Source organism: Pavona decussata, unplaced genomic scaffold (assembly GCF_977016875.1).
Source record: "Pavona decussata unplaced genomic scaffold, jaPavDecu1.1 SCAFFOLD_29, whole genome shotgun sequence".
Lineage (NCBI taxonomy): Eukaryota > Metazoa > Cnidaria > Anthozoa > Scleractinia > Agariciidae > Pavona > Pavona decussata.
The window spans coordinates 612,501-628,211 of NW_028145452.1; the positions used below are offsets into that span (position 1 = coordinate 612,501).

A 15,711-nucleotide genomic window follows, 5' to 3' on the forward strand; every position below is an offset into this window, starting at 1 on the left:
TTTGTCCTTTTTTTTTTTCACCTCCTGAAGTCAACCCAACCCCTCTCACCCCTCCCACCAACCTTTCAGTGCCACATTCAAACTAAATCATTTGAATGTTGTATGTTTGTTTTTGTCAATAATTCTGATCTTTTGTTTCAAAACATGACAGACAATCAAGAACCTATGGCTTTACCCCACCGGTTGTAAATCATGCACAAAAACAAAAACACAACAGAGCAGTGATGATAGGAATATTTGTCTTCACGGAAATTGGTGCTGCAGCAAGCTATTTGATTATAAGGTTTGTTGTTTGAAATAATCCTTTGGGAGGCAGATATTTTAATTAGCATATGAGACTTTCATTCGGCTTGTGGGAAGGTCTGTGGTGAGCCCTTGGACCAGATTTAGAATGGCAGCTCAGCTAAGACAAGATGACTCCTAGGTACTGGTTCTAAACCGGAGGTCTTTGAGAATGATTTTTTATTCAGTGAGTGACACAGGCATACTCGGAATAAGGAAATCCAAGACACAGTGCTCCTATCAAGAACCGAACCTAAGACATTACAATTAAAAACATCCTACATACTGCTAGGATTTGAATGTCAATGTGTGGCATATGCGCGCTATGGAATAGATGTGATGGTATTTTTTAAGGCTTGTGAATGAACAAGAATGATGTACACATATTATTCAGTGAGTGACAGAAACATACTCGGAAAAAGGAAATAGGTCTTTGTAACCAAACAAATACACAAGATTATCCTCAGATGGCTTCATGAAATGGACCCCCTGGTCTCTAAACCTTTTAAACTGCTTATTGTGAATGAATATATGCTCAGAATTAACTTCAAAAAGTAATTTTATTTGGAAGAATTTATTGTCTTGTCTGTTTCTTATCACCCTGTGACAGGTCAAGACATAAACTGTACAAAACCAGAGCTGAAGAATCGAATGTGGGGAACACGCGAGCTGAAATAATGCGAGCTGCGAGCTGCGAGCTGCGAACAAAAGATAAATAAATTTAAAAAAAATCAAGAAAATAAAATTTACGCGAATTGATGTATCATCCTCGAAATACTCACGAGGAGAGCGCGACGGGAGTCTCGTTTGGCCCCGCTTTTCTCTCCAAAGATTGGAGGGAAAGATTGCGTGACGAAATGGAATACGTCTGGGAGGGATGCTACTGTTTTCAACGAATATTTCACTAACATTTAGAAAAAAAAAAAACCTTAGTCGCATCAACGTTATATGAGGTTTTTTGGCTCCCCTAAAGTAGCGAGCCCCAATGGCTGCCGCTAATTCCGACAGTAACGAGGGTCGTTTCTCTTCGAATTTTAGGTTTATTCATAAATATAGATGTCATAAGAAAATGGCCAGACAAACGGAAGCGTTGTGTGGACCTTTGAATTCAAAGGTAAAATGACTTTGATAGTCGACCAGTTTATTGAAGGAAGACCATTGTTCAAAAATTTTTACATTCAAATAACAATAAATTGAACCATCATCGTAGTTTCCTTCGTATTGTCTTGTTGGACATTTTTAATTTTAAGTTTCAATATGTAAATCCTGCTTTGCGGATGTGCTCGACATCTTCATCGGAAAGTTTAACGGTCCATGGCAATGTCAGTTCTTCACCATTCCATGGTGTCAAATATTGACTTCGTAGTGGTTTTTGACGAACACAATCTTTATTGATGCAAAATCGGAAATTTCTGTTTTTAAAATTGGTTGGTCTCTATCTCTCGGTTTCCAAAGAGCTGTTGCCTCGATATGAAGCTCACCTTCGGAAATTCATACTTCCCTGGTTGTTTTCGCTTTAACTGCCACGTAGGCCGTGGTTTGCTTCCAGTTTCCGCGATACTTTTCCGGGAGACTGTCCGGTGCTTTTAACAAAATAGACGACACTTCAGCCTCAGTAGGAGATATTTGCTTATTATTATTTATTTATTTATTTTTTATTTGTTTAATTTTTTTTCTCGCAGCTCGCAGCTCGCAGCTCGCAGATGTGAGCTCGCAAAATCCCCGGCCCGTGAAGAATCAAGCAGAAAAGCGCATGAGCTGTATGCTCAAGCCAAGGAAAGAGGAAGGTTGGTGCAGAATAATTGGGTATAAATTTGTATTTTGTGACCCCTTCACACCATAGATTGTCCTTGTCAATCATGGGTCTAACTGTACTGTTTATCCCTTGAAGATGTCACTATGAATAGAGTTCCCACCCACCCCCCCCCCCCCCCCCAATGAGCTCATTTAGCTCTTGGGCCAAACATGTATGCAAATACAGGGGTTTCAATAAGTTTTGAAGTAGGTGGGCACCTATAGGAGAGTAGCTGGCCAGAAAATTTACACTTGAAGTGAACTTCTTTATGTTCAGTTTGAAAGAGGGCAGGTACGTACTCTTGTGTATCCTGGTACTGGTACCCGGGTCCCGCCTTCTAATGAGAACCCTGCAAATATCTTTAAATTTTGAAAAAAAAAGTTGCTTCTTTTCCCATTACCCAACGAGCTTTTTTTTTTCCAAGAGTAAAAAACGTTTCTGACATCATTGCTTGCTCCCTTTCCATGGCTGTTTCCAAGATTAATACGCTTTGTTTGTGTGGAACTAGATGTAGCGTAGATGTATTAGATGGGAGAGGGTTGGGATTCAAATGCGTGGATTTGTGAATGAGGGTATTAAGAGGGAATGAGCTTGAATGAGGAGAAAAGGGGATTTTGAAAAAATGCAAGAAATTTTATATCCCCTTTTTAACCACACCCCAAAAATAAAATCCCCTACCGACAGTTGCTTAAAAAATATGTTGAAAATGAGCAAAAACAGATAATTTGAACAATTAAGAATTCTGAAATAAAAACATGTGACATGCTTTGTCTAATAATTAGAACGTGCAGAAATTAATTAATGGCTTATAATTTCCCACAGTAAATTTAAACTTTTTTTTTTCAGAGCCAATGGTCTAAAACGCCAACTTGAACATCTTGTATCTCAGCACAGTGGAATTGAAAAAGTAACTGCTACAAAAGCACTGCAGGCATTTGACGAGAAAAGCAAATAAAAACTGTTTATGGACGTAAGCATCTTCTCGAAGAAAGTGTGGAGAAAGGGAAGTGAAGAGTGTACTTCTCTGCGCAATATTTTTTATCTGGAAAAAAATATGGCATCTTACTGTATCTAGGAAGTGGTGATATAGATGAAGTGCAGAAAATGGCCTGGTGTTCTTTTGTATGCATTTGAATAGCCTGAATGGCCTTTTTTGAGTGCAAACATTCTTAGAAATGACGACAACTTGAGAAATGATGTAAGGTAGGCCAATTAAAATGTGTACAAAAGAATTAAATCCTCATGGAATTCGAAAACAGATGTCCTTATAAATTTAAATTAACTTTGCTGTCTGTGTAAATTGAATCTTGGAGACACAGCACCAAAACCAAAAATTATGGATCTTTAAGGTGGCTGAACACAGTTTGCGCGCGCTTTACAGATTCTGTAAGTGATGCTATTAAGCGCGCGCTAGGGTTGTGGTACGCAAATACAGTGGTCGATAAAGTGATCCCTCAATTTCACATGAAATGGATAATAAAGTTAAGTTTTGATCCTAAATAACTAAGTTTCTTGTTTCTGGTCTCTTTTTCTTTTCTTTCCGAGCAAAAAAAACATTCACCAAGACCTTTCGCATGCTTTTCATCTTTGCCATGAAACCCAAATAAAACCACGCATGCCCATTTGACCAAAAAATTGCGACTGGTTGTTTTCGTGGAAATGAACTGTTTGCTATTAAGGAACCGCTCATCAGAATTCCCTGAAATTTGGCATGAAAACAGTTCCCTAAAAGTGTAACTCGCCTACAAAGAGAAACCTAAATATAACAGAGATTATCTTCACAAAACATTAAAATACAAAATCAATATTTGCAGGAGATCTCTCTGTCAAAATTACATGAAAATAGTGCAACTGTGTCAGTGTTTTGTGAGTTGTTCTGGATACAAAAAATGGAAAAAATCTAATGAGTACATTTTCTAAAAATAAAGGAAACCTATTTATGGACGTTTAATAGTTGGCTGCGTTGCCATGGAAACGGTACTTAGCTCAACAAGACGTACGAAAATGCATTCTTTCTTAGTTGGTCTTACACCATACCAATTTTGGGCTTCCAGAAATACATAGTTTCCAAATAACGTCTTCTAACATCTGTACACTAAAAAACTGTATTCGGCCACCGTAAGTGCAGATCAAAAGAATCTTTGCATGATTGGCTACTGTAGTTGAAACCATAATTATTATTGGTGACCTGGGTTAAATTTCAGGTTTGAATGTTTGACAGATTATCTTAGCATTGTTAATAAGAAAATGTGGTTTCTTATTCATTCATGTATCAAACTTTGGTGACCAACTGCTCTATTGGAGTGCTCTAGTTTATATTTATCAGAAAGTAAAATTTCAATATATAGTTTGGTGATCAATCACCATGTTTGGTACCAAATTATGTTTTGGTGCTGCATCTTAAAGCTGAGATGAAACTGGCAGGGTTTTCCTTATGAATAAAATAATGAGCCTTAATATTTTTGACTAAATATATTTTTGACATGGTCCTGTATATGTAAATCTGCTCTCCTTGTTCCTTCAACATTGAATTGGTTATTTGATTTACCACATATACTGCCCTTGAATGACTTTCTTAACCTTTCCTTTGGAAATAACAGTACCAGTAATGGCATTTTGTTTCCCAATGACATAATTTCAAATTATATAGTCATTCTGTTAGCACTTCATTTAATTAACTGTGACTTGTAATGAACACATCAAGGTGAATTAAAGGGCTATGTTATTGAACACAGTGTATGGTTTTGTTTGCAATTATTAGATTTTACAGCACTGCTACACTAGTGATTTTTTGCTTGCATAGACGTTGCCAGTGCAACATTTGCTTTTATCAGTAAACCAAGATGAAAACAGCTCTAAACTTTTCAAAAATTATTTGGCTTTAAAACAGGATTTTCTGGGGTTGAAATCTTTAGAATGAACTTCCTTTATAGTATTATCTTTGATCAAAAGCCATCTTCCAGGTGCATGTCTAGTAAGAACTTCACACTAGCTTTGTGATTATTGAATGTAAAATTTTTGCACATTTCTGAAATTATGTGAGGCTATCCCTGCACATTGCAGAATGCTCTTGTATCATTGTTATTGTAGTTGATGGTGGTGGTGCAATTTGGGTGGGTGAAAACTTGGTATTCGGAGTCCCTAAAAACCTAGGCTGTTTGCAAGGGCCAAATACCATGAAGTGAGGGGGGGGGGACATCCTACCATCCAATCATGGCTTACAGAATTTTTAATTAAATAAAAACAAAAGACACAGACGAGTACTGTTCTAATTTTTGCAGTAATATTTTGAAGAGTCTGGTCATTATTATAACAAGGTTAACATACAGATTCTCCTTACTTGTATACCTTTCTCGTGACCTTCCACTTGTGTATTGAATTACTGCTTACATTTAGGGTTTAAAGGATTAATATATTAAATAAATTCATATACATCCTTTGACATATAATTTCTTAGATGTTTAAATTTTAAATTACTCTCTTAGAAAGCAAAGTGCAATATTAATTTTGTCTCTATATTTTGATGGTAAAGACAATTTGTGTACTACCTTACAATACTGTACAAAATGACAGTTTCTGCAAACAATAATATATAAAAGTGTGCTGTGTCATTGCCACTTGGTGAAGTTCAGTTGTAGCTGAGTCTTACAATGATTGGTTCTACAAATAAAAGTTCAAATCAAACCTGGCACCATTCTATAAAATATGTGAAGGGTTGAGACAGCATACAGTAACGTCTTTTGTCAAATTTCGCTGACTTGATTTAATTTGGCCTCATGTTTCTCAAAAACTAAGCATAAACCAGCAGGACAAAAAGCACAGTGATGTTCTCCAACAAAATTGAAGTCCACATCCAAAAATTCAGACAGCAAAATGAAAAACTGGCCTAACATTTGACAGAAAATTATACAGAGCTCACGTGGAGATACCCTGGGTACCAAAGGTTTTTCTTGCGCATGTAGGAAATGATCATCATCATCATCATCAACCAAAGCAGGATACAACAACCAGCAAAGAATAAGAGCCTTTGACTGGAACTGGAATAAAATCTGTGTGTGTACATACATGAAAGAGGTATTATTTTGCTCGGTAAGTTGGTGTGTAAAAGGTTAAGTGGTTATAATTCTGGGCCAAGCCCGATCCCTGTATGAAACTTTGTTCAGTCCCCCCCTCCCCCCACCCCTACGGGAAATGGATTATTTTTGTTTGACTGAAATTAGGACAAAGTGTGAATGGTTATTAGAAGACATTTGTTTATTTGTTAATATTTGGTGTCTGACTTTACTCCATCATGCAATTAAACAAGGTATCTTTCTTTTGCAGGCTGTCTATTTGAAGAATGACCAAAGGATCCAAATTAAAAGCATTTAATACCAGCAAGTTAAAAAATAAAGTGGCAATGTTCAGGCGCACTTTAATTTGCTGTGAAACAAAAAGGTATCATTTTGATAGCTAACTGTATACACTTCATCTAATTCTTGCTAAAATGTTACTACTTAATAATAAATTTATCTTTTATATCCACAACAATAGCAACATATTTGCAGCAGAAAAATAGGAATTTTCACTTGTCATAATCACCCTCTAATTGAACTGTAACATTTTCAAGAAAAGGGCTACTGTTTCAATGAGAAATATACAAATAAAATGTGTATAAATTAATGTTACTAAAAGCTTAATGTGTACAGGTAGGTTGAATCCTAGATGTTCAGTTATATATTATATAATAAAATGTCTCTGTTGTTATGTGTTGAGGTATCTTCAGATACCTTATATTTACCACTGGCCACTAAGCTCACTGAGCGATTGGTGTCTGACATAGTCATTGGTTGAAAAAAAGAGATCACTTTGTTAAACAATGTCTTAACCTGTTTAATAAATATATACTGAAATGTTAAGATGCAGATATCTATAATTACCGTATTTTCTCTATTTAACGCCGGACCCCGATTAAACGCCGGCTTCGTATAAACGCCGGGTCAAAACTGCCGATTCTTAAATAAATGCTGGGTGCGTTTAATCGGGGCCTCTGCGTTTGATCGGGGTCCCGGCATTTATTAGGGGTCGAGGTCACAAGGACCAGTTACAAGTAAATAGTAACCTCATGAATGGCACTGTCAGACATACCAAGTACGGTATGCTGTTTCGATATTTTAATAAACGTTTAAAGGAAAAATACCCGCGTAACATAACTGGGATAGTTGCTGCACAGCGAAAAAAATCGTCCAGCACTAACAAACTGCCCCTAGGTTTCCGAGGATCGGTAATAATAAATCAACCTGGAAAAATGGCTGAAAATCGCATTTCATTAATAAACGCCGGCCTCGAAAAAACGCCCGGTCAAAACTGCCGAATTTTAAATAAACACCGGGGACATGTAATCGAGAAAATACGGTATGTAAGAATAGTCAGTCAATGTGCACAAAGTTCCCTTTTTGTCTGAGAAGAAGGATAACTAGGCATTTAATTTAGAAGGCATACAGTCTTATTAAAGGGGAACAGCCTATGGGTTTCAGTTTCAGGGCCAAAATCACCTCAGTTGGCATTTCAGATTTTATTATGGTGGAAACGTAACATCTTTGCTGAAATATCACATCAAAGTTTTTTAACTTGACAAATAATAATCTCTTTTGCTTTCTGGGGAAGTGAAATTAGGCTAGCTAGGATTTTCAGAAAGCCAACAACAGCTTGCAAAATTCACCCTAAATATCTTTGGGACAGATTAGACAGTGTTAGCTTGTCCAAATACCCCCTGCAGAGAGGCTCATAAACCATCTATGAAAACAAAAAACGAGATATAAATAATCATTTGCCTCACAATGTATTCCTTGAGTAGTATATTGTGACATTTTTTCTACTGCTTACTGCTAGTCTTCGTCAGTCCTGAAGTCAAATGATGATGCTCTAGCAGAAAGTAGTCAAAACGTCACAATTTACAACTCAATTGACTACATCGTGAGACAGACAATTATTTTATTCATATTCTGCCTTGATGACCAGTCATCCCTTTCACGACAAAAAAATGACATTCTGTTCAATCTGTGGATTAAATCCTACAGTATGTTCCTTGGCTAGTACCACATTCTTATCTTTACTATTTTTTACTCAAGTAGGAAGTTTTTAACATCTTGTTAATTTTTAACCTCTTTTAACTGTCCACTTTCGAGACATAAAAGTTGTAAATGTGATAAAAGTTTTAACATCAACAATATATGTGAACAAATGTAGTTGACTGATTCTCAGTATTTCAATGATGTTAGTGATCTCTGTTTAGAACCATTCGTAGCACAGCAACACCAAGTGACTGAGCAACGTTTCGTGATCCCTCCCTTAGGAACACAGTCCCTGGTTGCGCACAGATGTTGAATTTGCAAGCGGTCCTCTGTTATTCGTCAACCAGAGCTCATTGCAAAGGCATTCTTCTACTTGTCCGCAAGCAGTGAGTCCATTCCATCATTGATAAACCTCTGTCTTTGTCAAGGTCACAATCATTTAATAGCTTTTTGCCACACTTTCTTCCTCTTTTAACACTTCCAAGGTACTTTTTCATGGGAGGTGTAAGGAATTCACTTGAAACAAGTAATTTGTCTCTGTTTCTATCCAGACGATTAAATTTCCAGATTAACACCTGGTTATCGGTAAGGAAAGAACCAAAAAGACGAAGATCTCCAGACCTAGCACTCCTTCGCTGATTTCTTATTAAGGTTTCTGTGAAAACAAAAACAATATAAGTAAGATTAAGTTGAATGACAACTTGGATGAAATATTCAGAACAAATTCTGAGTTCCCCAAATTTAAAGTTTCCAACCTAAAACTAATGTTAAAATGGAAAGCACCCCAGCTCTATAACACATCCACAGCCAGCAAGGCTTCCCCGCACCCTCCAGGAGCAAGGAGCGCAAGAATTTTTGTATCCGCGCGTGGTTAGTTTGTTCATTATCAAGTTAATATTTTCATTTTCTATGTACTTTATTTTCATCTTTGCTTTCAATGTTATGAGTATCCATGTTCTGACCGCCCACTGCTGGATTAGCTTGCTACAGGCAATTACATGTATGCTAATTAAAGATTAAAGAAGATCCACTTTCCTTCCCACACTCCGATCCATAAAGGTAGGGTGAAGAGGACAGAGAGCCATAACTGAAAAGTCTGCACATTCTTGCCATGCATTCAGCCATAACTGCACCATCATATTTTCTAATATTTATTGTCTTATTAATCAATAACTGACTAATTTTTCTTGTTATTCTCTGTACCTGATTCATTTTCGTTGTCTGGAGGTGAATCTTCTTCGACTTCCTTTCGAAATAACTTTATCATATGTCTTCTAAATGATGTCCACAAATCTTGAGCACATTCTACATTAAGTAGAGATAAACAAAGAAATCAATGAGGACCAAATTTAAAACATTTTTATTACTGTAAGGTATCGTTTACCTATGTATGTATGTATATGGACACTATGGGGATCCCACAGTCATATCAAATTATTATTAATAAAATTAATCCCTTTAAAAATGCTGCTCCAGTAAATCTTTTCCTGTTGATGATTCTTAATCTGAGTAGACAAGGAAACTTGGAATAACAGGTGCGGATCCAGGGAAAATGTGACTGTTTGCCAATAACGCGAGTGCCAAAAGTGAGAGGTTCTAAGCCAGTCTACAGCAGAACTTGATGAGATCTTGTGGGTGTGAAGATATTTTACTGGCGCATGCACGTGCTGGGTTCTATGGAGGTCCAGGGGCATGCTACCCTGGGAAATTTTATAATTTTAATTCCTGAAAGTGACATTTTCCATACTTAAACCTGGGAAGTTTCTTTTATAATAATTCTAAAAAATACCATTGTCAAAAATCTGACCATTTTCCATATATACATTTTAATTCCAGGATTATTCACCTACCTTTCTTTGCTGTGCTTGTTGAATTTTTATTGGGCACTGAAAAAATAAAATTAATAAACAAAGGTTTTTAAATACACATCATTAAATTTGACACTTGCAAAAATATTTTGAAGGACATTTTTCAGAAGTAAACTTATTTTTAACTCATGATTCCAGGTAGAAATCCCCAGTTAAAATAATCTTCTACAACAGAAATAATGATTATCCATAGAAAAAATTCCTGAAATGGCCAATAAACAACTTAAAGTCTGCACATACTTTTATTTTCTCACAAGAACAATAAATTATTGTAAATAAGCTCATGGGTCAAACGTTTCCCAGAAAGCAGTGTGTTGGGTCTTATCCTTGATGGTTTATACCTTTTACCCGACCACATTTCTTCAATCAAGTGTATAAACAAGTATTGAGTTGTGAAAATGTAGACAATACGTTTAGAAACGTTAAAATTACTTGACATTCAAGCCCTGCACTTCTAAACACAACTGACCAACTATTCTTTTAATTAATTAATGCTGTTATATCAAATGACCACAAAAACCAAGAATACAATGTTTGCAAACAAAAATCCAACTTACTATACTTCCAACAATCGAGAGAGCTTGATTTTGTTGTTGTGTTAGGAATCGGTTTGCCTGTATCCACATCAACACACCAGCAGTAGCCAATTGAGTAATGACACTGAGTGGGTGAGAAGGAGCCATCGCTGGCACAGCGTGGAAGGTATGGCTGATTTGAGCCTGATGACTGCGGGCTTGATTTCAACGCCGCAAGGTATTCTCCAGTACACTTCTTTATTTCTGTTGATCAGAATTTTAGACAAAACATCAACATCTGCATGTAATAAAAACAAATACAACCAATATAAATAGTCCATAAGGTTAAACATATGTCATGACCAAGCACCAAAGTAACAAATGGGGCACTGAATAATATTAAGCAATAGAGGCCTTTTTCACTCGGGGGGTTTGGGAGAAGTCTCAGGTTTGCATACAGTAACTGTCTCGAATTCTCCCAACCCCTCTCATGATTAGATGAGGCTATGTAAACACGGAAAAAGTCTTCTACATGTATTGCTTTTGTACAATATTTCACAGAAACCATCATGTCACAACCGTGTTTACATACTGTCATCTAAACACACCTATCAACCAATGAGAGTGTGTGTACTATCTTATTTTTAAAATATTTTATAACATGCAACGGTGTTAAATTTTTTTTCTATAAGTTTTATATCTGAACTAAAATGCTTGGATTTTTATTGCAACATGACTCCCCAGCTTCACATTTCAACAGGTTCAGATGGCCTATTCACCGGCCAGTGCCCCAGGTGGGGTACTCGGGTATAAACGTAACGGGGGGGGGGGGTCCGATGGAGCCTAACATTATGAACCCAAAAAAATACATGGACCTTATATTGTGCACCCAAAAAAATACAAGACTGGAGATTATTCGAATCATGCTTTTGGATCCTGTGGGAACTTTGGCTTGAATTGCGTAAGAACTATTAGCCTTACAGAAATTCAAACACAAAAAAATACGCACAGATTCTTTAGACTCAAAAAAATACAGAAGTTGAAAATTTTAGACCCAAAAAAATACGTCGGACCCCCCCGTCACGTTTATACCCGAGTATCCCCCCTGGGGCCAGTGCCCAGGAATTTATTCAAAAGATGAAGACAGACAATGGAGAGTAAAGCTTTTTGTTTAAAGTCACTACACGACAGCAGAGATGAGACTGAAATAATGCCCAAGATACTCATCCATTTAAATCGTTTCACTGACATCAACCATGTATGAATTTAGATAACTGCTTATATTATTTTTTATACATTCAGACTTATTTGCTTATACAAAAGATTGAAGATAAATCCCACCTTTGACTCCAAAACATGTATACCACTCATTAAGTGATATCCTATGGTCTCTGTCTCTGTCGCAGTAGGCTACAAAAGTGCGGCTGCATTTCTTGGGATGAATTGCCTTTTTAGTGGTCTTCAAAAACCCATGGAGTTCCCTTATTTCCAGCATGTAGTCAGCATTGGCATCAAGATGGGTGAATTTCCAAAGTAAAAGATGAACCTTCCCCATGCTGTCAGACTGGCCTAGAATAAACAGCATAAAAAAGGATAAAATGAAAACAGCTGCTATCCTTTCATACATGTATACAATAATAAATTTATCGTATTATTATTGTGATAATTTCTGTACAGGTACCCCCTGCCCCACCCAACTCTCCTGTTGCAGGGGCATCATCTAGACACCAGAATGGAAAACCAAGAACATTACCAGGGCTTGAGACTTACTGAGACTATCCCTCAGACATGTCTCCATCATATTTTGTTCTTCCATATTTTCACGCAATATCCCTGGAAACTCACACGGTTTCAAGCTGCTTGAGTCTTCAACGGTCAAAATCAATCAAAAAAAGCACAAAGTCTATGCATCGACTTCATGGTCATGTGTAATATTGAATAGTGAGCTTGGGCTGCCAGTATGTTACCTGGTATTCAGTAGAAAAAAAAAAGAATAAAAAAATTTCCTCTCTGCCCTGGCCAAAACTCAAACTCACAAATGTTTTAATTGACAGAGTCAATCCTGGAGGTCTGGGGTGGGTGACAGACACCAAAAATACAGAAAAAAAAAATGGGTATTACTAGAATATTTTATAAGGGGCAATGCCTTGGGTTAAGGACAACCTTTTCTAAATTTCCACTAGTCTTGTACTGTGAAAAACAAATTCTGTTTTAAAATGTGAAAGTTTGTTGATTTTTTCCAAGCCTGGAAACCTAAGCTGATCTGAACTGACCTGCAGAGGTTGTAGAAGACCTCTGAACATACTCCATAAATTCTCTGGCCAAGAATTTCACAAGTTTTTCATTAAAACCAACACGCAGCTCTTTTGAACAGCCTGAAAAAATATGGATCAGTTCTGAGTTAGTTTTAATTAAAAATTTGTTTTTCCTCTAAAAATTGAAGTAATATATTCAAACCACACCATTGTTCATCTATTGTTTCCACTTTGTTTGTTTCTTACAAAAATTAACAGATTGAGTAGCGACAGGTAATCATGCCGCTGGAAATTACTGTTAGTAGTATAAAGTAATTAAATCATTTTTTCATCCTGAAGAAACTATATACCTGCCAACCCTCATGCATTATGCGTGAGTCTCATGCCTGCGGACTAAAGACATCAATTTCACACATCAAGGACAATTTCTCACGCCTGACTCACAAATTCGGACAAGTTGTTCTAAAACATTTTTATTTCATTTCAGATCTATTTGTTATGTATTATTTCTTTGCTCTTTATAACAATCGCAAAAGCTTTCAAATGTCTACAATCTGTTCGAATCCTAAGAGTTCAAAGGTCGTCGGAATATCTTTGGACATTTTCGGCATCGTTCGGAAGTCTTCAGAAATCGTCAGAAATCTTCGGAAGTGGCTTTAGTGAGAGAAACAAGTCAATTGTTACCTTTGCAGTTGGTGCATGGTTTAACTGACTTCCAGCCTTTTGCCACTGGCTTGCCGGATGGTTTAGCTACAAAAAAATAAGAATAATGCAAGATGCCATTAACACCTTGTGACAATGTCTGAAAAAGGAATTCAAAGTGTTTGAAAAGAGGGTGCACTGATACAGACCCCTTCCAGATCCCACTAACTAGACATCAGAAAGTCCCAGGTTCTGGAAAGCTTCCTTTAGTTATTGTTTTACATAGCTTGGGGGACTAACCACTGTTGTCAGATTTTGCTCAGGAAAATGCAAAGATCAGAAAACAAAAAGTAGTTCTGATATTCCACGCCTTAGTTATCCCTGTGGACCACCCTAGACATTTCTTACAGTCTACAGAGGTAAGAACAGCTAGTGGCAAACTTGTAGGTAAAAGTGTTAAAATCTCAAGAAACAAAGCAAGGACAGCATTGATTGATCTTTTTCAATATAATAGACAAGGGGTACCCTTGGTCTAATAGGTGCTACTGTAGAATTGTAAGGAATGCATAGCAGTTAGTTATTGTCGCAAACTTACTATGTGCAAGTGAAGGACATCTTGGTCGACTTAGTCGTACTCTTGTGCCATGAATTTCTTTACCCGTACTGTCCACACACCAACAGTAGCGTGATGTATTAAGGCACTGTATTTGGGAATAACTGCCGTCACGTTCACATTTGGGTACAAAAACACCCAGCATTATCAGATCTTTAGATAAAGCATTTTGCAATGCCTGCTGCCTGTCACGGAGACACTTTGACGTTGGTGGGATAACCATGTTGTCAACTTGCAAAGGGAAATTTTGCCTTGCATCTACAAACATTAGAAAATGTAAATAAACAAAATAAGAACTAAGTACAGTGTATCACAGTGCTTAACTGTAGAGGTCTGGCTTGAATTTCATGGCTACACCTTCAGCTCTCACAAAAACCACCACTACCTTAAAATACCCCTAAAACACGGATTTTGCATATATTTGCAGGTCAGGGACTATCATTTTAATGACTACCAAGAGCCAGAACACGGTGCTGGAGATCAAGCGCCAACGATTAAGATGGCTTGGGCATGTCCTCAGAATGGACCAGAACCGCATACCCAAGACAGCTTTGGGATGGACTCCACCTGGTAAACGCAAAAAAGGCGGTCCCAAAACAACCTGGCGGCAAACTTTGACAACAAAGCTGAAGGAGATGGGTCTGACATAGGGGGAGGCACAACACGTAGCCCAAGAGAGGCCCAGATAGAAGCAGATTGTTGATTTGATACCTTATGTCCCACTGGGGACAAAGAGGACTAAGCTAAGCAGGGACTATGACTGATTGTCTGTTTGAGAGTTATTCACCTATGGGACACGGTTGACTACTAACTTGAACAAGAACCTTCTGTTAATACCTCTGCACTTTCCCTTGTGAACCATCTTTACTTGGTAGCCAGTGCACCTTGCCAGCCGAAGCAGACACCGACTGCTGTAGGTTTTTCCATCACTTCCACACACTGGATGAGCCCCTGACTCATCTGTTGAGCACTGCGCCCGACAAATGCCACCAACATTCTGGGAAATATAACATAAAGCTCATGAATTAAGTATTCTACAGTTTGTACATTTTTGCTGTTCACATAAGCATTATATTAGCCACAACATAAGCCCCAATACTGACCAACATCAAATTTCTCCTAATGGCAGTGTCACCACCAGACCAAACATGAAGGTTAGAACAATAAAGTAAAAAGGCAGTCAAGATAAAATTGTCTTCATGTTTAACAGATTATCTAAAATAGCACCATAAGGAATACATAGAGAACAATGCGAATATGTAAGCTGATACTGGGGCTCAAAGGGTTAACTGATCTATTTTAAGCGCCCACTTCATGTAAAACGTCTATATAATCTTAATTCCCATTAACCATTATGACGACTCCTTTATAGTGATGTTACAGCTGAAACCTGGATTAGCCCAGTGACAGTTGTAACACCTCAGTGTATAGTTGATATTTATTTTTTTACTTTCCTTACGCAGCTGGTTTCGGGTTGAAGGGTTCTTTGGTCTGGTGATTTTGTTATTATCTTATCTTCTTATTATTTCACTGAATAAACCTCTCATTGTGACAAATGTTTAAAATGTGTTTGCTCTTTTCAGTCCTGATATATAATATAAGTTAGGAGAATTAAAAATAATAAGAAGAAGAAGAAATTATAAATCTGTACTGCATATAATTCCATGACAAGATGATCAAATGCATTT

At 37.1% G+C, this 15,711-nt stretch overlaps 2 protein-coding genes across 6 annotated transcripts in view; one reads left to right on the plus strand and one right to left on the minus strand.

The window, feature by feature from the left end:
- LOC146484799 (dnaJ homolog subfamily C member 4-like) overlaps nucleotides 1-4,807 on the plus strand; it is a 31,315-nt gene extending 26,508 nt beyond the window's left edge. Inside the window, exons 7-10 of one of the 2 annotated variants that reach the window (XM_085104247.1) lie at nucleotides 152-283; nucleotides 893-922; nucleotides 2,013-2,069; nucleotides 2,924-4,807. In XM_085104247.1, coding sequence (XP_084960373.1) covers nucleotides 152-283; nucleotides 893-922; nucleotides 2,013-2,069; nucleotides 2,924-3,032 — 328 coding nt within the window. In that variant the 3' untranslated portion in view covers nucleotides 3,033-4,807. The remainder of the gene's footprint in view (nucleotides 1-151; nucleotides 284-892; nucleotides 923-2,012; nucleotides 2,070-2,923) is intronic. The other variant, XR_014863523.1, reaches the window with a different exon arrangement.
- Nucleotides 1-15,711, minus strand: part of LOC146484800 (SPARC-related modular calcium-binding protein 2-like) — a 70,138-nt gene that overhangs the window by 14,121 nt on the left and 40,306 nt on the right. For 3 of the 4 annotated variants that reach the window (XM_085104244.1, XM_085104245.1, XM_085104242.1), the window contains 9 exons: nucleotides 14,861-15,020; nucleotides 14,006-14,281; nucleotides 13,453-13,518; nucleotides 12,787-12,888; nucleotides 11,855-12,082; nucleotides 10,556-10,777; nucleotides 9,981-10,016; nucleotides 9,334-9,435; nucleotides 5,339-8,785 (listed from right to left, as the gene is read on the minus strand). In XM_085104244.1, coding sequence (XP_084960370.1) covers nucleotides 8,481-8,785; nucleotides 9,334-9,435; nucleotides 9,981-10,016; nucleotides 10,556-10,777; nucleotides 11,855-12,082; nucleotides 12,787-12,888; nucleotides 13,453-13,518; nucleotides 14,006-14,281; nucleotides 14,861-15,020 — 1,497 coding nt within the window. In that variant the 3' untranslated portion in view covers nucleotides 5,339-8,480. Of the gene's footprint in view, nucleotides 1-5,338; nucleotides 8,786-9,333; nucleotides 9,436-9,980; nucleotides 10,017-10,555; nucleotides 10,778-11,854; nucleotides 12,083-12,786; nucleotides 12,889-13,452; nucleotides 13,519-14,005; nucleotides 14,282-14,860; nucleotides 15,021-15,711 lie in introns of those variants that run through there. The other variant, XM_085104243.1, reaches the window with a different exon arrangement.